Source organism: Macrobrachium nipponense, chromosome 31 (assembly GCF_015104395.2).
Source record: "Macrobrachium nipponense isolate FS-2020 chromosome 31, ASM1510439v2, whole genome shotgun sequence".
Taxonomy (NCBI): domain Eukaryota; kingdom Metazoa; phylum Arthropoda; class Malacostraca; order Decapoda; family Palaemonidae; genus Macrobrachium; species Macrobrachium nipponense.
This window is the reverse complement of record NC_061093.1, coordinates 58,041,215-58,062,596: the sequence shown is the minus strand read 5'-3', so window position 1 is coordinate 58,062,596 and position 21,382 is coordinate 58,041,215. Positions and strand designations below refer to the sequence as shown.

Below are 21,382 nucleotides of genomic sequence, written 5' to 3'. Positions count from 1 at the left end.
TAAAAGCCTGGCGCTCTCCCGTAACGTAGAGAGAGAGAGAGAGAGAATGTCGGGGTAGGGGTGGGGTCGGGGGATACTTTTGGATTCAATCAAATTAGGTGAACTGTTTATTCAATTTAATATCAGAAATAGTAAAGATTTTAAACCTTGCTACTTTGTATAGGTCTCAGATATCCCGGAATCTAGACTTATCACGTGAAACCCCGCCTTGTACAACCAAAGCGAAATAGACACGTATCGCACAGCCGATTATCTGCGTATCCCTTCGACTTCTTATATGAGTCTGCGCGGTCCGACGGCTATCAGTTACGTCCGAGACAACTGCAGAGTTTGTGGTAAAGTCGTGACATACTGTTTTAAGCTGTGCCACTGGTGAGTTCGCAATTGCATAGTTTTATTGTATTGACATTCTTCTATTTTCCAATGTCCTTACGTTTAACATCACTACTGAATTAAGAGGATTTAAAATTTGAGTAGAATATTCTTTAAAGTTTAATAACTTGTAGTCAAGAACTCAGCAATTTTTTCCCAGGTAAGGAAAATAACAGGAAAAATGAAAAAGAAATAAGAAGGCAAATTGAGTGAAACAAGAGGTAACTTATGGCTGTAAAATACAACAATGATTGACCCTGTTAGTCTGCTATTTAGCGCTACACACAGGGCAGTTAGTACTCTGTCATTGGCCATTCACAATTCAAAATGTGTTTATGTTTTTAAGTACAAAACAAACAAGTAATTGAGACAACAAATTCGTACAGGTGACTAATATCGCGAAAATCACAAGAATTATGTAAGTAAGGTGTGTCAACCAAGTCCTCAACCACGAAGTTCAGAATTGATTTTCCATGGACTGATAGTGGCCGGGTTACCGACAGACCTAGTGAGAGATAATTGTTTTAATAAGAGAAAGTATATTCAGAAATAGGTATGTATAGTGTAACTCATTTAAAAACTTTTATTCTCGTTTTGCACGTAGTTACTTGGAATTCTAGTATATACAAACATATAGTAGGTGAAATGAGTATGTTTATGGGTATATGTATGTATATACATAGTAAATTCAAGTATGTAACATACTTAAAATAAAAAAAAAGGAGTGTAGAGTCTAAGCTGGCTATGTATTGTTACGAGAAATATGATAATACTGCCATCGGATAAAATTCTGAATGTAATTCTGTTAAAATTGTAAAATATTATATATTTTCTCTCATAAAACATAAAAAAAGTAAGAGACAACGCTTCCAGGGAAAGCACTGAAGATATAATAGCCAAAATGTCATCTGTCTAAAAACGCAAATGTAAATAACGACTTAGAGAGTGCATTAAGAAGTCAAGCCAGTCAAATTCATGGTAGAGAGGAAAAAAAAAAAAAAAGATGATGCCTTGGCCTTTTTAGACTTTGTTATCAGACCCGGACAATTTCGCTGTAAGTTTACTACATATATATATATATATATATATATATATATATATATATATATATATATATACATATATATATATATATATATATATATATATATAATATATATATATAGATTATTGTAAGTTACTTTTCTGACTGTTTTCAGTCCTGAATTCCTGAATAGCAAACTACAGAACATCAGGAGCATAAGTAGGGACTTGGCGTTATCAAGCTCCTATTGTGGATACTCGTTCTTCCTTTGCCTTATTTCATTGGCTTCGAATCCATGAAATCAGCGATGTAGTCTTTTCGTTATAGCAATAAAAAAAGTAAAGTTATAGCAATAAAATAAAAAGTAAAACATGCCCCGAAGTTTCTTCGACGCAATCGAGTTTTCTGCACAGCGTATTATCAAGGCCACGGAAAATATATCTCTCGAACCCACTTAGACCTGGCCTGGCCTATATCGTTACCAGACGCACGATTAGGACTAACTTTAACCTTAAATGATATAAAAACTACTGAGGCTACAGGGTAACAATTTAGTATGTCTGATGATTAGAGGGTGGATGATCAACATACCAATTTTCAGTCATGTAGCCTTTGTAAGTTTTAAAATCTGAAGGCGAACAGAAATAGTTTGACGGATAATGCTATCTTAATCATTTTCCTTTACAGAGAACTAAAAAAAAAAAAAACTACACATATAGAAACTGTCTACATCATAGTGACTGTTTTTAAAATAGCATTTGCAGACTGTGGTTCATTTAGTCTGTGTCAGAAAAGTAAGGAACTGAATAGAATAATAGTGAAAAATCAAATAGAAGCGATAACTCCCATATCAGTATAATAATCAAGATGTAAACATATTGTTTCCAGAAATCTAATTGAGTCTGCAAGTATACGGTTCATTCGGGAAAATAGCATCAGTTTAATCTAGGTCTATACACTTGACCTATTTTGCATAAGGTGTTCGAAGGAGATTTGAAAAGCGTATACCGGCGAATCTCAGTACCACTCGTCAATGTCTTTTGTCTCCCCTTGGTCAATTCAGGTACATAAATTAATCCCGTTTTAATTTTACTTGTCGTTTATACAAAAGAGTCTTCTGTGTAACCATTTGTTCTGTTGTACTACGTAAGGCCAAAAGATCTTGCATATTCTGGGGTATATATATATATATATATATATATATGATATATATATATATATATATATATATATATGTAAATATATATGTATGTATGTATCTGTAATTGTGTTAGGTGTTAGACTTCAGTTAATACTCCAGGGTTGTTGAAATCAAATTGACATTAACATGAGTTTTTTTCCTATAGATGTCACACATTCCCTTCCCGAATTTTGCACTCTTTTGCACTACCCTAGCCTCTTTTAGTCTTTCCACGTGGCCAGAGCGACTCAAAACACTGATATCCATCCTTCTAACAATCTAACTTCTTTTTCTTTTATATTACTTCCACCTATCTCTACATTTCTCACAGTTTTAGTGCCTCTTTTGCCATATATATAAAGCCAACAACTATCGGTTCCAATTTTTGTTTCCTATAAAAGAAAACTATTATGCTGACTTTGTCCATCCGTTCGCACTATATTCTGTTCCCCCTCAGATCTTAAAACCTACAGAGGCTAGAGGGCTGCAAACTAGTATGTTGATCATCCACCCTTCAATCATCAAACATACCAAATTGCTGGTCTCTAGCCTCAGTAGTTCTTATTTTATTTAATGTTCAAGTTAACCATGGATCGTCCATCTAGCAGCGCTTTCCGGAGGCGTGGGACACATCCCGACTCTACCGCAACTGGGAAGCAACTGAAGCGCTACCGGTTCGTCCGGTCATAGGCTCGTAGACCTCGTAGGCGTAGCTGGTGGTTTAATACAGCATTATACGTTGAACAGAAAACTCGATTGGGCAGAAGTAACTTCGGCACTTTTTTTTTCTTTTTTTTCTCTTCTTTTTATTTGCATTCTTCATCCACACTACAGTTATTTTAATAGCTTGCAGAGCTGAGGCCACGCGTACTACGCAATAGCCCGAACCGTCAAGCAACCTGCAGCTGGCCTTCTTTTCCTTCTTCTTCTTCTTCCTCTCGCTAGAATGCTTCGTAACAAACAAATGAAACGAACAGCAAGAAACACTTGATTCAACTATCACCCTGGCATGGTAACGAAGACAACATCCTTTTAGGAATCCCCATGAACGTTTCAGGCTGGGGAACTCCCGAGAAATTCGAGTGCTCTAATGCACGGACGGATCTGGGTCGACAGTGCTAATCAAAGTTTCTGCGAATTCTAAAAATGCGCTAATAAAAGTTTCTGCGAATTCTTTATTTGCCAGTTCACTTGGCATGTGAAGAATTGTTTTAATCGATAAGCCTCTATTATTATTATTATTATTATTATTATTATTATTATTATTATTATTATTTATTATTAAAATTAAAAAATACGCATAGTAGCATGAGTCTTAAAATGGAGAAACAAATCATTTCAAGTTATGTTTGGCAACCGGTTCCATAGTTTATAAACTAATCGAGTTCTTTTATCTTTACTTGTTGGGGTGTTACATTCCCGAAGGCTATCTGTACAGATTTATCTTTAAATATATGTACGTATACATAAATGTGGATTAGTTTCTATACTATTATTATTATTATTATTATTATTATTATTATTATTATTATTATTATTATTATTATTAATTATTATTATTTTTATTATTATTATTTTAAAGAAAACGTGCACATCTAACTTCCTAAGACCCTGCTGCGAGGTAGAAATGTACACAAGCGACTGTGAGCTAATTATTATTATACACCAAACAGAGATTTGATAGAACCAAATAGAAAAGATAAACTATCAAACAAACGCATGAAAACAGATACAAACAAATCAGTGGTCACATAAACAAAGGGACCATTCAGCTACCTACAAAGGTCCATTGAATTCAAACCTCACCTTATCTTAATATTTTCATACGTTCATTGTAATAATCCACATTTAACTGCAATTACGAGCTGCATTTATATCACTGATGGACGGACTGTTTATAATCCTTATCAACAATAGTGCTTTATCTGTTGATAAAGCACCCTTATCAATTAATTTGACGTTGAGAGCCATCAAGGCTGACGAACGGTTTGGTTAGCAACATCTGCTCCTCCGGAAAGGTTAATTCATATCTCTATTCACTTCAAAATCATAAAAATACCTGAGCGATGGAAACCCAGTTGGTTGTCCTTAACATGAAAGGGTTGGTGGAAAGAGCCAGATAATTTTTTTTTTTACCATGTTTAGTTTTATAATGATTATGCCTATAGTATCAGTAGAACCACCACTCCCTCTCCACCACTACCATCGCCCCCCCCCCCCCCCGCCCACACGCCTCTCTCTCTTCTCTCTCTCTCTCTCTCTCTCTCTCTCTCTCTCTCTCTCTCTCTCTCTCTCCTGTTTACCACAGACACCTACTCATTGTTGCTCGAGAGCTTCGTACCAGCCGAATTCAGCATTGAATTACGATTCGTAAGAACTTTCCAATATTGACGTAAGCAAGCCTCCATGTTTCACTACGCAGACGCTGTACATTCCTTAACACACTTGAAGTAGTCAGTTAGATCTGTTAATTTGCAAGTGAACACTCTTGGAAATGGGTTGCATCATCTAGAATTCAAACTACCAACACAAATTTACAGAAATCACCAAGAGTCGCAAGGAGTGGCTGAAAGAAGACGCTTGCGACTACGGAACTTGATTAATTAATGGAACTCTTTCGTGATGTTAACGGTAAGCGCTGTTAATACAGATTATTGTTATTATTATTATTATTAACCAGGTCTCCTAGCTGTTAGCGCTTAAAAATAACGATTCGACCTAGATATGAACAAGGTAAAAATAGGTCCAAAGAATGTCTTGCTTGGGATAAAAACCTATACCTTGTAACAGCAGTCAAATCATAGGCCTATGATGATGGTTATGAAGAAGTGACGTTCGTTTTTGGCGCTGCAGAACGTTGCTGAACCCATGAAATGAAATAACGTTCGGTGCAAAATGTACCATAATTTGTATTTAGTGTTATGTGTACAGTGGTGTTCAAATCTAATGTGACATGATTCTTTTTGTATCGCCCAGATTCTCAGACTCAACGTGATGTTGCCAAGTAGTGTTATACTTTTTTTCTAATGTCATACATGTCGAAAAGTTTGTGAATTCACCGCTAGCCCTATTTTCCTTATGGTTATACAGATATGATCCCATTTATGCATTGGTATAATTCGTAATCTGTGTGATTTGAACTGATTTTCTTTTTTTCACTCTGCTAGGTTCAAAGTGCGGTGTGATAAGGTTAGCTGTGCCATCAATGAAAGCACACTTTACATGCTCCTCGGTCTGATCAATATAACTACGTCTGCTGCATTATGACAGTAGACCTAATAAGCTCAACAGTCATAACAACATTTTCAACGTAGGAATATGAATTAAAACAAGTTTTCTTTGAATGTTGAAGCTTCCGGCTGTGTTTAAGCTGCCTGTGCGTTGCAAAATGTTTTATAGGCCTAACAAATAATCTAAGCCTTCTAAGATATAATCTGTTATTATGAATTTATTAGTAGAGATTATCTGTTTTTTGACGAATACATTAGGAATAGGAATTACAACCAGTTTTCTTTGAATGTTGAAGTTTTAGGCTGCGTTTAAGCTGCCTACATATTGCAAAATTATGCCTAAGAGAATAATCTAAGCCTTATGAGATGTAATGTTACTAATGTTTTTATTTGTAGAGATTACCTGTTCTTTGAGGAATAAAAGATGATGATTTTGATTATATGGAGAAGACGACTATTAATCGAAATATCATAAGTATCAATATCAAGGCGTATGGAACACTTGTTTTACAACTGGTTTGGAATATTAATTTCTTAAAAGTCTTTCTCCTCGCTTTTGGTGTATAATTTATTCTTTCATAATTGTTAACTTGAAGAACAAGAATGTGTAGATAACGCCATTTGCTTTCTGGCCAGAAATTGTTCATAGAGAGATATGACTGTTAATTATAAAGTAAAGAAATCCAACACCTAGGCCTAGGAACAATATCTTGGTTTGGACAAAAGAATAATTGCATAGGCGAATATTTGCTAGTATGCCATCACTTTTTTAATATTTAAGAATTATAACAATTAATTATGTATGAAAATCCAAATATTCCTCTAACACATATAAAGTAAGTGTTTTCAAGATAATTTAATTGTCGCTACTCAGTGTAGACCTACTTATGTTACACCGGGTGGTTGTTGTTGCACTGACACTAATGGTGCGTCACACACGCTCCCCTCACACGTTGATGTCGGTGGGCGCATTCTACTTTTGTATATATATAATATATATATATACTATATAGTATCTATAATAATAATATCTATTATATATATATAATTCTAATAGATATAATATATTTATATATTGTAACATTTTTTTTTTTCAGCATTGAGGTGTAAAAAGCAATCAAAATAAAGACTAATTCAAATGTTATGTTGGCTTTGGAAGCATTATTAATGTTATGACAATTTTTGTCGTTTTTTTTTTTTATTTAACATTTGAACTGATGCTTGATGACGACTTCATTTTTGTCAAATGCTTCAGCGATGTGTGAACTAGTTTTGAAAATGTTTCGAAAAAGTTTTTTTTTTTCTGAAATTTGCTACACGTGACATTTTCTTACAGTTTTGACATATATGACAGATTTCACTCTTATGAAACATCATGTCTATATTGTATGCAATAATTGGCGTTTCCGCATTGAAATAATAGATAAATATGGAGCATCATAGTTGCCAGTTAGTGAATTTTGAACGAAATCCTATGGAGTCATGTCGCATGAAGATTTGAGCATCACTGTACTGTACTGTCGGCCAAAAAACTCGTGGCAGAGTTTCATAATTTTTCGTTCACTTGCCTGACGCACGATTCATGTCTTATTTATCGATTTTTCTTGTCAAAGATGGAAGAAATCGTATGTAATGACGTTAAAAAGAGTCACTGATATCTTTAGAACATTATGGTATGTTAGTGTGTAAAACTATTTTCCATATAGCAAAATTGACGTGAACGAAACGAAGTGATAAAAAACGTCATATCACAACCATAGATATACATTACTAAATAGATAGGAGACACCTATCACTAGTAGTATCGCATAAACATAGTCCTTAAATTATCATTTCAATATCAAGTTGAAGGTAGTTAAACTATTCCATTTGTTAAATTTTACAGAAAACATTGGAATCTCACAAAATGCTATCAAATTTAATAACAAAAAGAAAAAATAACGATATTCTAACAGTGTGAACCAGGCGACCTCACTCTATTGCTTTTGATGTTATGTGCACGGGAATCTAATGTCATTGTGTCATTTATCGGTCTAAGAAACATCCCTCGATGAGCGAGACACAATTATTGCACTGCATTCGGTGCAAGTTTCTGTTGGAGAGATATCAAGAAAGCTTAATAAACCGGCGAGAATCATACATAGATGAATCAAATTGTTTAAAGAACGGCAAAATTTAGAACATGGGCCTAGAGGTGGAACACCTCAAAGCACCACAACAGAGCAAGTGAATACAGTAGTGTAAACGTTGCTGAGCAACATTCATTGCTGAACCAGGAATCATAACTAGCTCTACGCTTATGACTGGTGTCTGATGAATACTTTAGATGGAGAGGAAGAGATTTTTAAATCTCCACTTGAAATCTTTGATAGGTGTGTAATGAATAAGTCTAATGAATAAGCATACGTATCTTTGATGGATGAGAGATTCAGTTAGGTTACTCTTTTTGTTTTGTTTTTTATCGGTGGCAGTGAATACCACGGATAGGCAGGGAAACAGTTTCAATGATGCATGCATTTTTTTTTCTTCAAAACCTAAAGAATACATGTTGTTGTGAGATACTTTATTAACATCGACCTAATCCCTCCATCACTCCTATACGCCACCTCCGCTCTCTTCTACATCTCAGGCGACTCGAGCCGACTTCTCAGTTCTCACTACGAACTCCATCGCTTGAAAGCATCAGTAATGATAACGGTTATTTTAAAATTCCCCGCACCGACAACGGGCGCCTTAAAATACATGTTTATAAAATATTTTCTGTTCAAAGAAACTTTTATCTTTCATTCCCTAAAATATGTGCATACACTCGTGTTACACCCTGTAGCCGTCAAAGAGCAACCTTTGATTAAAGCAGTCTTGAAAAAAAAAAATAAAATAAAAACATGAAATAGACTTAAACGAGAACGTCACCTTCCATATTTCTTATCCTTTCAGCTACTTATAATATGCTTATGGTAGTAGGTCGAGGTATACAAGTGAAACTAATTTGAATTAATTTCTAGTTAGAAGAAATGAATAGCTACAGAAAGATCAACCTAAGAAAGCTTTAATGAAAGTAAGCCTTTCTTAATGTATTCATCAGTTTTAACTCCCACAGCTTTCCAACGTGTCGAAATGAAACAGGGTGATATGCAAGGAATTCGATAAAAAATAAGACTGAATTATAATGTTTTTTTTTTTTTTTTTTTTAATAGCTAGGTCTGAGTTAATTATGTTAAGCAATTATGAGAAGGATAAGAAGAAAGGCGAACATGGCTAATAAAACAAGAATAACGGAATAATCAAATAAAGCAGATTAATATATATATATATATATATATATATATATATATATATATATATATATATATATTATATATATTGTCGATTTAAATATTCATTTATATTACGTATCGAGAGAGTATACTGCTCAAAATAGACCTAGGCTAATCATGTGTGAAGATCATTTAAGGTCCAATTTAGGCATAAATATTATGTCATGCAAATTATTTTATTGATCAAAGGACAAAATTAGTTTAATTAAACATCGTTTTCAAAGCATGTTAACGCCTTGATGTATTGTTTATCGAAATGACAACACCCCATTGCAGTACGATACGTTGAGTCAAGACTAGAGCGGCAGCAAAGTCAACTTCAAAATGCTTCGGTATGCTGTCACGAAGCTAGAGTTGAGAATAAAATCAGAAATCGTGGACCCGTCGGTATATATTTTCCTTACTTTGCAAAATAATTATCTTTAATACGTTGATTAGTCCTACTCTATTCTAATGTAATTCATTTCAAGTATAGCACCTTTGAAAGGATGTTATTTATTGTTAAGTAAATAATCAGGCACCTGCATATGGCAATATTTCCATAACGAACAATGAATTAAGAAACTACGCCAATTCTTCGTTGGCCGTCTGTACATTCTATTGCAAGAGTCAGATAACAAGAAGCAGCTTATTGCTTGAGTTGCCTACTGACTCGTGCACGTTAAAAAATATTATCTATGTTTGCAGGATTCAGTAATCTAAGATATAGCTAAGCATCACCTACAAAACTTGTGCATTTAAAATTTCGATTCAGATCTACAGTATTATGATTTGGAGTTTATTTCTAAAGCCAGCCATTTTAGCATACTGTAAAAGAAAATACTGAGATGGTTTTTTGCCCGTCCGTCCGCCCTCAGATCTTAAAAACTACTAAGGCTAATGGCTGCAAATTGGTTAGTAGATCATTCACTCTCCAATCATCAAACGTACAACATTGTAGCCCTCTAGCCTCAGTAGTTTTGAGGGACAAGTCAGCCATGATCCTGCGTCTGACAGCGCTATAGTCGCCAACAACACAGACCACCTCCGGGCTGTGACTGAAAGTTTTGTGGGCCATGGCTGAGTGGTTCGTACAGTATTATACGCCGTACATAAGATTCTATTGTGCCGAAGAAACTTCGGCGATTAATCCTGACCAGTTGCAAGTCAGTCCCTTGCTTAGACTGCTAATAACTTCGTATCAGTGGCCTTCAATGAGTGACGCCAGGGAACTTTTAACAAACCAATCGGTCTAGTGCTATCTGCCAGCAGAAGGCTCTCCATGACTTTTAGCGAAGACATTTTGCACCGGATATGTCTCTAGTCTGACATTTAGTGTCAGTGTTCATTTTGTTGGTCGGAATACACTAGATATTCTTATAAACCGACGCATTTCAATTGTTATTATCTCGCGCTAAAGAGACTACAACACCATCCTCTCTCTCTCTCTCTCTCTCTCGCTCTCTTCATCTCTCTCTCTCTCTCTCTCTCTCTCTCTCTTCTAGTATATCAGGAACTCATCATGCACTTAGAATGAGGCAAGATGCCTCGAGACTCATTCTGAATTATCTCTTACCGTCGAATATAATTAATCTTGACTATATATATATATATATATATATATATAATATATATATATATATATATCTATATATAATGCAAATGGACAGAAGAGAACGTGTTTTACAAAAACAACATAACGGAATTTGTACACCACTAGCAATAACAAAAATTTCGGGTTTATAATTTAACAGTAGTACGTCACCACGTAGACGGGATATCATATTACGCCGCATATATCTGACCGGTATTTTCCTGTTCACTGGATGGTCACTCGCAGTTTGAATGTGCACGAAAATGTTGTCAGAATTAAATAAATAAATAAATAAATAAATAAATAAGCGTAAAAACATAAAGTAAAAAATGCACCGAGGTGACTTACGCGCAGTCGAGGTTTCTGTGCAGCCACTACAGCGTATAATCAATGTCACCGGAAATAGATCTATCTTTCGGTGGTCTCGGTATAATGCTGTATGAGCCGCAGCCCATGAAACTTGAACCACGACACAGTGGTGGCCTATCCTATATCGTTGCCTAAGCACGATTATGGCTAACTTTAACCTTGAATACAATAAAAGTTAGTGAGGCCAGAGCCTAGAGGGCGGCAACTCAGTATGTTTGATTATTGGAGGGTGGATGAAGTCTCGGTAGTTTTTAAGATCTGAGGGCGGACAGAAAAAACTGCGGACGAACAGACAAAACCGGCACAGTAGTTTTCTTTACAGAAGACTGAAAGAGGAAAATTTGTGAGCGGAAAACAAAGAAAATGAGGAGCAACTGGCTTACTTGAGGTTGGTACTCACAGGATGAACGTCACAACCGCGGGAAGGAAAACTAGTGACATCTGACGTAGATCAGGGATAACGTATAATTATCTTCCCTTTCTTCCCAAAAACAATAAAATTTAATTCCTTTATCTTTTATGTGCTTTTTTTTATTTCAATAATTCATTATACTTTAAACCCAAAAAGCACATAGGCCTAATCATATTGTGCCTCTACATTTCGATATTCATATAGGAATGCCATAGAAATGATTTACACCAACGTATTGATTTGAGAATTTCAATTAGAATTTTGATTAGATCATACAATATTTGTTTGTTCGTGTTCCAGATTACGATGGCCATACCAGGATGTAAAAAAATCTGAGTAATTATGGACTAATTTTTATATAGATAAAATATTGCAAGTTAAAAATGTAAATATCATAGTACATTTAGATATTTATACAGAGGATATTTTTTTGCAAATAAACGATTAGTATTGTGCTGTATAATGGCTTTAATCCGCTGAAGGAGGCTTGCCTAGATAAGCAAGGTCGTGATAGATTTTTGTTCAAGCGAACATAAAGTTCACTTTAGAACAGTTAAGGTCATCCAAATATTACAATAGATGTATAAAACAAACCAACATATTTTCTTTTTCTTTTTAGTTTTCTATAAAAGAAAACTGTTGAGATACCTTTGTCTGTCCGACCGCCCTTTTTCTGATACATGATGGCGCAAATTTGAGGTTCACTTGTTATGGTGATAGTACGAACGAGCGTACAAAGGGCTGGAAAAATAAGTATTCACAGCTGACAATGGGGAAAAGGGAGGAGTATCAGCAAATTCATTAGCGTTCCGGGTCAGTGGTCCGTTGACAGGTCTTGTTTATTTAGTAGGTAGGCTCACACCTCTTTGACCCATGTCAATTACACTCTTCATATCAATACATTTGTAACATTCCATGCCTGATATTCATGTTCTTAAAAAAGACTCTTTTACAGACCTGGACTTGTTATATTATTCGAATGAACGATTTTTTTTTTCTCCTTTCCAGTTAATTAATGGAATGATCGATTTTACCGGCCTGAACTAAAACTTCGCTGTTCACCTACGTTCTCTCTTTCCCAATGATTTTCTCATTTGGCCAATACAAAAGGTATCACATCACTTATATGTGATTTGATATGCACATCCTTTATTATCGTCGTAAGATCCGTTATAAGTGTTTCTTTCATTGTATTATTGTCCTTAAATGTCACATGAACTCCAACGTTCTTAGGTGGTGGAAGCATTTTTTTCGGTTAGTACTATAACGTAGTAAGAATATGAGTTTTTCGTTTCCCTGAAAAGTAATTCACCGCACTAAAACCATAATCTAAAACATGAAAAAGATATTTGAATTTCTTGCGTGTATTACCAGATATATCTATGATCAGCTTACTCAAGGCTACACACCCAAAATGCGCTTAAAAACGTAGCTGTGAAAACTGATTTTTTTTTACCATATAGCTTTAGCCAAACTAAAAATGTAGTACGAGGCAAGAATACTGGTAGGTTCTCTGTAAACACTGGATTTAAATCTACTACTTTTGACGGTAAAATTTCCTGTTGTATTGAAAGTTACAGTCTTTTACTTATATTTTATTCATTTCTATTGAAATGTTCCCGTAGACATTTGCTTTTCAATCGTGTGTATGCCTGTTTGCACTGTCCCTGTAATTTAAATGTTGCAACTTTGTAACCAAGGTTATTTTTTCCCTGAGAGAGAGAGAGAGAGAGAGAGAGAGAGAGAGAGAGAGCATTATTATTATTATGTCCTCTTGATTAATTATACAGGATTAGTACATCCAAGAAGTTCTAATTCTATGTAAGATAGCAACACGGAACCATCAAGTTTTTTCTCTTTTACCGTCAAGAACACGACATTGTTGTTAATTCCACTGCCATTATTCATCCCAGAAAAGTGTCAGCAGAGAAAGCCTACGGAATTTCCTTTCTTTGCGAAGAATGAAACTCACACATCTTAATTATTTTCTTTACTGGCTATTTACGATGAACAAAATCATAGTAAATGAGAGAGAGAGAGAGAGAGAGAGAGAGAGAGAGAGAGAGAGAGAGAGAGAGACTTCACAACGATGATAACCCAACACATAAATATACACATGAGCTCACTTACAGGAACGTCTGTGGTTTCGTAATGAGAAAATTATATAACTTTATATCTTGAATTCCCACACAAACATTAGGCCGAGTAGCAAGGCATGTTGCTAATAGTTATTTACGCAGACTGTTTTCCTCATATCCTAGGATCTGCCATTTGAATCGACTGATTTCCATTAACATGTAAAGGCGTATTTTTGAAATTGTTACTAAGTTACAACACATTTCATGTAGAAAAAATCGATTAAAAAAAAGAAGAAAAATGGGTGTGCTCGCATGACTACGCACACGGTCAGCTGATCCGGTCTGGCAGCGATGTAGACCAATACCAACGTTATCAACGAGTTTTAATTGTTATTATTATTTTCTCGTACAAAACACAATTAATTGTGTGTAGAATTTTTATTTATCAATTTGATATATAAATACACAAGGAGCATTAAATTTTTTTTTATAAAATGATGGAAACACCGTGACCTTTTGTGAAAAAGAAACTTCTTGCAACTCTTCACTCACAACGTTGAAAGTGACGTCTGCACAAGTGCATCATATGGCAGTCAGTACCTGCCAAACCGTTTCGAATAGAGGTTCTTCTATTTTCTGCTGCTCTCCTTTGAATTGTTGTTGGAGCTACATATTTCCCCAAGAATTTCATCTCACTCACCATACAGGTAAGACGACTTTTATTTCTGCAGATATGATCATCAGTCAACTAACCAGTTTTGCAGATGGAATAGGCAGTGCCAACCTTGGGGTCTATTGATCTGAAAGAATTTGGGTTTCCGGAAAATAGAACGACTTCATTTTTCCGATCATTCTCTCTGGCAATATTTTACAGGCTATGGTGTGGTGTTCTTGAGAGTTACTCAGCCCTAGAATACGAGAATTGTCACCTTTTTCCGACATAGAAACAGTTGACAACTTCAAGGCTTCGAATGACGCAACCAATGCAACATCTAATCCTTTAATTGAGTCAAGTCTAGCGTGATAATGCTATTTTGCACATCCTCAACTGATGCTATTCATCGTGTGATATTAGTAATTGCAGCATTTCATTCTTTGCAAAGTAGCATAAGAGCTCATTTTCTATATAGTCTGTTTCATGGATACCTACTGTAGCTTGAGATAACATTTATTTTGCCTATAGTAGTAAGCAATTTACACTCCTAATTTCTTTTCCATTAGCCCAAACGTTTAGATGCAGCGTCTAACAGAAGTGTGTTGTCTCTTCGTCGCGTGTTGGCTCAGAGCCACCTGGCATCATTGACTCGTGGTCTAGCACCTGACAGATTTCATTAATTCAATAATGAAGTATGTTTTTTTTTATTAGGCGGTACGTTCGGAATCATAATGAGGCGACTTGTATTCTTCAAAGTAGCTTATGGATGTGGATGAAACATAGCCTAGAAGTACGCATTAGGTTTAGGTATATTAGATGGTTACGGTAGGCTACTGTTTGAATATTTAAGAAAGCTGCTGCTTTTAGAAAATTAGAATTAGGTACGTTATATCGGGCTAAAATGTTAGAGGCACAATGCCCTCTTAACTTCTCAAATTCTTTGCCATTTTTAGATACGCTTGTCACTACAAAGCTTCGAGATCCAACTTCAAAGAAATATAAAGAAATCATGATGTCCGGTGGCGAGAAACGAACCTGCGATACAATAATCACGACGAGGTCACCTTACCGACCTGACCACGTACTGGACATCATGATTTCTATCATATTTTTCTTTGAAGTTGGATCTCGAGGTTTTGCAGTGACGAACGTATCCAAAAAAGAGCAAAGAATTTGAGAAGTTAAGAGGGCATTGTGGCTAATACGTTTACTTATGTTTCTGGTAAAATTAACCAGTAGATTCTATATACACGCATTATATATATATACTATATATATATATATATATATATCTATATATATAGTTATTTTTTAAATAAAATATTAGTGGGGTTTTAAGAAATCTGATAATAAACATAGTTTATTATCAGATTTCTTATAACGCCAGTCAATCGTATACAACAGTCAACAGTCCTGGGAGTTGTATTGAACAAGTTCTAACACGCGAGCGCTGTCCGTTAGATTTGATATTTGGAATCCAACACATATTTAGCGCTTGATATGTAGTACGTGTTGGCGTTTCTCACTTTTCCGGGCTCATGGTGGGTATCACCTTGGTCGGATACTTCCCTCCCTTATCTTTACTTCCGCAACAGTCATTTTGCCTTGTGGCCTCGGTTTGTTTGTTTTGTCCTATACGAAGAGAGGCTGGCGATTTTTACGAAGCATTATTCGCTAGATGTCTTCCTGAATTAGCCCAGCGTTGTTTGTTTGGTAAAGAAATGCACAAACAAATCAACTGACTTCACACCGGGGTGCATGCTACATCGGAGACTATATGGAGTCGCGCATAGCATGTTTACTTCATATCTGTCTTGTCTTTGCGTGGAGGAAAAATCCCATGGTCTGTTTTGTCTGCTTTGTCATTATATCCATTCCAAGTAACTAATTCTTGCCGAATATTAACTATATGGTTGTAGCGCAACTCATCTTCTATTTCTTTTGTCATTTGCTTCTCGGATTTAGCCATTCTTATGGAGTTACAGATGTATGATGATTCAAGTGTATCTGCCTCCGTATAGTATATGTTGTTTATTTGTATGATAAAATCAAGTGCTGGTTCCGTAGAACACCTTCCCCGGAGTGGCACTAGATAAAATGCCAGTAAAGTAAGCAGTCAGACAGCACACAGTTAATGTAGGTCGGGTAAAATGTGACTTATACTGGAGGGTAAAGGCCACTACTTCGAGACATTGTATGCTATCTGCAACCACCAGTGCGGTTTCAAAGGACTGCGGTTACACGGATACTGGTGTGGATGCGACTACCGAACATGTACCGTTATTTATTGGCTTGTTGCCTAAATGGACTATTGCAGATTTATACACATGATTATAATGGTAATATTAATGTAAAGTCAGTCTCAAGTTTATAGTCAATAAAATCAGTGCACTTAATACACCTTTCTTATGACAAATATACAATAAGCATAGTTTTGACTTCCCGCTAGCATTGCTGAATGGGAATAGATAGTAGGTACTGCATCTTCTCTTCTTTTAAATCTTGGTGTATTAACCTGTGGTGGGCGAGATATCGGTAAAAGACAATGCTGCTCTTCTTGGCTGCCATTTGGCATGGTGAAACAACATCAGTGTACAACTTTCTCTCGTGGGGAGTGGTTACCGTGGAACCGAAGTGGAAAGTGTTGCCTTGGTGGGGGAGCTGTTCGCACCAGAAAGGGATGGAAAAAACGTCGGTTACATTACGCTGCTATCGTTAGGTCTGGCCTAATACTGAGTAATACAATGGTTTCTTCTTGGGTAAATGTCCTGCTATCAGTTAAGTTGGCCTTATGCCAACGCGTGCCATTCCTTTATGGGAACAGTCCATGTAAAAAGAAACACCAGAAAGTGTTTTGTGGGACTGTTACTTTTTGTTTGTAATGTCTGAATTTGAAATGGATTTCCCATGGCAAAAAAAAAAGTTATTCTAGTTATGTGCAATATACGGCAGTGTTTAATTTGTTTCAAGTGCTCTCTCTCTTGACTGTTCAGTTATTAAAAGGAGTTCGAACTTGTTTAGGTATTGCTAATTATATTTTCAGAAGAAAGTAAATCCCATATATATATAATATATATATATATATATCCCTATATATATATATATATATATATATATATATATATATATTATATATATATATATATATATATATATATATATATATATATTCTAGAATTTACTGTAAAATGTAAGTATGCTTAAAGAGATAACTGTTCATGTATAAAAGCCTTAGCAAGTTTTCTTCCACTTCATATTCATCATAGAAAATTGTTTTACCCAGGAATAGCATCGAGAAAAATTGTCTGAAAAATGCATATAGCTATTGTTAGTAATTTGTGGCAGTTTGTCGTTCCTGCTGCTAGCAGCTCGAAAGGAAATAGGTACTTCTTGAAGGGAGTCGTTTCGAAGTCTCATTATTTCGGTTGTGTGCATCCCTTAAGTACTGTCAGTACTCTGAACTCATGAAGATCTATGTATAAATGCCAAATAGTGACGATTTTATAATCGGCTATTAGCTTTTATCAGGCTGAGATTTCCGGTGGTTTGGAAACATTTTAAACGCATTGGTTGACTGTGCTTATTATAAGTAAATTTTTACTACAATTACTATATGGCGTTCATTTGAAAGAGATAACACACGGTAATGGGAAATGCAGGCACGAGATCAGTTATTAGCAAAGAAAAATATAATAAATCAGTAAATAAATAAGTAGAGAACAATTTTTTTGGTAAAATATTGAAATGGAAGGAGAATTATTTTAGGGTAGTGATGCATTGCATGTTTGCTTGAACTAAGAAGGTTATTGGCAGCGAGGCGCATGCCTCTTTGTATATTGGTGCTGCTGTTCAGTCTTGGCAATTATATATATATTTTTTATTTCGGTGTGATTTTTACTAACATTTTATGCCTTTTTATTTGTTTATTCTCAGTGGGTTTTATACTAGATTGCCACTTGGTTTTACAGTGTTTGGTTTCCCATGCACATTTTGGTAGTTCATGGCGAGTTACCAACTCTGTTAGCTTCATATTGCTTCAGACTCCACCATCCCTGGAAGTGCTGGAATTCGTCTCCTCAGCAGACATCCTTGTAATAGAAGCATGTATCTCGGCTTATGAAGCTTCTGTTTTATTTTTATTTTTTTATACACGCGGGTAAGTTTTATGAAACACGTCTCTTTCGCGCCGATTTTTTTTTATCCTCTGTGATAATAACGCAAGTCTGTTGTCATTGTTTAATTTGATTTTCGTAGCAGGCAAGTCGGCCAGTATTTCAATCCCTTAATTCGGCGACTCGGCGTGAACTTGCCTCTCCTTTCCTTTCCGGTATGGTGCCTTTCATGACCTCTTTGCTATTAGAATATCTGTTTCTAAGACTATATAGGTTTCAGCATGGCTGCGTAACTTTTAACCAATCAATCAGCGTTGCTTTCATGCAAGTTCTATCCTGTGTGGAAGTGTAAACCTGTGATTTTCATTTTTACTTTGCCGGAGTTTTTAACACGCAGAACAGAAATTGCGATTGATCTGAGGGAGCTTTTGAAGATAGCGGTCCCATACAACCCTTTTGAAGAATAGGGGTCTCTTGGGCCTTTTGAAGAATAGGGGTCCCAGTTTGGGCCTTTTGAAGAATACAGATCCATGGACACGGTGGTCGGAGCTCCCGTAGTTCCGCCACAGGCTTACTGTAACCCCTGTGGCTAGCGCGCGCAGCGCAACATTACCTCTTGCCAGAACATGCCGTGCTTGCCAAGAATCTTTAAATATGCGGATAAGGCGCGAAGCGCCGTTCCGCCACGGCCTTACTGACAGCACACACAAATCGATCGTCCGCGGATATGTAGTCGCTCCCCTATGAATATAACATTGGTACTGACAATCAAACAAGCAGTTGTTTGCTTATCTTTAGGTTTATTCACCACTGACAACCAATCATGTTGTTACTTGTTTTCCTCGGCGGTTGTTCTCCACTAAATACCTTTTTAACTATACGGACCCCAGTTTTATCCTTTTGAAGAATAAAGGTCCCAGGTTCGTATGGGAAACGCTATTCTTCAAAAGCTCCGATCTGTGTAGTACCTTCAGCAGGAATTTCTATAGGATTTTTTTTCCAGTCTGATTGCTATGTTTTACTTATATTATTGCAGTTTATATAGTTGTTTACTTTTTAAGCCTGGAATAATATACTAAAATTGTTTATTTACTATTTATTTATTTATTTATTTATTTTGCATTTACTTCTTAAAGTGTTTTACACATACTTTTCAGAATGAAGCAAAAGTTTGAAAGGGACGTCGTTGTTCAGGATCAGGGCACCATGGAGGATACTGAGAAAGTTTTCAATGATGCAGTTCACGGAGCCATATCTCTTCATCCACTCTGTGTTCGAGTTGTTGATACACCACAGTTTCAAAGGCTAAGGTTCGTATATTAATGGGATCTAATTTAAAACAGTTTTAGCAATTAAGTGCCATAGTTTATATTTGAGAAAGGAGGGAATTCTTCATTTGATAAAACTTCCAAAATTCTTTCAGGGACCAAAATTGAAGCACTGCAGAAATTGTTGTTGTTGGATGGTTAATAAAAGTAATACTAATTGGTAATATCTCCCATGGTACAGTTGTATTTGATACACTAGTAGACTAAGTACAATATGAAGTGTAGTCTTATATGGCAGCAAATTGCATGGTTGAGATATGAGCTTTTATTCTTTTAGATATTTGATATTCCCTAATTAGTGTTATATTTCTTCCATATTTAAAATGATTGAAATTAAGATAAAAATAGCTTGGAGATTATAAAATATTCATTTGTTTCAATGATGATGTTCCTTGATGCCTGAATTTGGTGCTTCACTTATTAAAAATTTTTTTTACCTTAAAGCTCTTGTTTTCAGGCAAAGTTTCTTATAAAATTCAGACTTGAAGAGCAAATTAATTAATGAATGTAAAAAATATCAAGGAGTACTGTACTGTATCTAATGAATGCCTACAGTTTTTAGCATTTTGTCTTGAGATTACCGTCTTAGATAACCTTCGTTCCAACAAGGATACAAACCTTTTTCTTCACATGTATGCTCTACTGGTGTAACCAGGGCTGGTTGAAGCTTGAAACAAGAATTTTGATTTAGTAGACTCCCTTTGTGATAGGAGTGTTCCTTGGTGGATGAGAAGGTGATTTCAAGAGGTTGGTAGTCTCAGGAGAAAGGGCCTTCACATTCCTCACCTAGTAAACCATGAACTCATGGACTAACTTGATCTTGAGGAGAGAGTTTAATTAGACCATTAGCTAGACATTTCTCAGTGGAGAGTAGCCTGGCCTTAAATTTTTAAATGAAAGGGACATTTTTATTCTTTTCCAAGAGTAAGCTTGAGTAGCTATTGGAGAAAAGTTGTTTAATTGGTGTTCAAGGAGCCGCTCGCCATTTCTGACCTTCCCCCTCCACACGTGACGCCCCCCGCTTGCCCCCTAGAGGACGGTGAAGACTTGGTGTTCATCCAGGATGGGCCCCAGAGCGCCTGGGAGGGGCAGGTCAGCACGGATGGTGGGTTGACCTTAGGTGGGTCTTAGCCCTTATTAGGGCTGAGATCTTTCTGGCAGAGCCCACCCCCCCTGCGGATGCCAAGAGTACCGTAGTTTTGGACTACCTCTTGGGGGACTCTGAAGGAGGCCAAATCTCCCCTGAGGCTTCCCCAGGCTGGGAACATGTCCCAGGCCCTGGCCGATTAGACCAGGTAGTTGCGGGTCCCAGGAACTTCTTGAGGTCCACGGGTCCTCTATTCTCTTCCTGGTGGTCCGAAGCTGTCTACCAGGACAAATGGACGGCGTTGGGGTCTGGTGTAGAGGAAGCAGTCTCTTGCTTCTGCAGACCAAAATTCCCCACTCGGCGGACTTCCTGATACACCTGAGACTGGACAGAGACTCCTTGGTAGAAGCTGGGAAGAGGGTCAGGGCTGCCCTAGGCCAAGTCCCTAGCGGTCAGCCGGGTCCTAAGGGCCGGAGGGTAGAACAGGCAATCCACTTTTGCGGCTCACTGCCTGGGGCTCAGCACCTGTAATCACTCGATTCTTTTGTAATTGGGTGGGTGCCCAACAGCAGATTTAGACCTCCACCAAGTATATGACTCCAGGGGTGTGAGGGGTAGTATGAAGGTGTTTCCCCCTTTTCTCAC

General features: G+C 36.4%; 1 protein-coding gene across 8 annotated transcripts in view; it reads left to right on the top strand.

Annotated features, from left to right (window-relative positions):
- The first annotated feature begins 253 nt into the window (after positions 1-253).
- Positions 254-21,382, top strand: part of LOC135207011 (deoxynucleoside triphosphate triphosphohydrolase SAMHD1-like) — a 36,204-nt gene continuing 15,075 nt past the window's right edge. The window contains exons 1-3 of one of the 8 annotated variants that reach the window (XM_064238642.1): positions 341-372; positions 5,117-5,207; positions 19,480-19,632. In XM_064238642.1, the coding sequence (XP_064094712.1) occupies positions 19,481-19,632 (152 nt within the window). In that variant the 5' untranslated portion in view covers positions 341-372; positions 5,117-5,207; position 19,480. Of the gene's footprint in view, positions 373-5,116; positions 5,208-5,824; positions 5,887-14,108; positions 14,263-16,768; positions 16,930-18,187; positions 18,367-18,387; positions 18,538-19,479; positions 19,633-21,382 lie in introns of those variants that run through there. The other 7 variants (XM_064238640.1, XM_064238638.1, XM_064238639.1 and 4 more) reach the window with 7 other exon arrangements.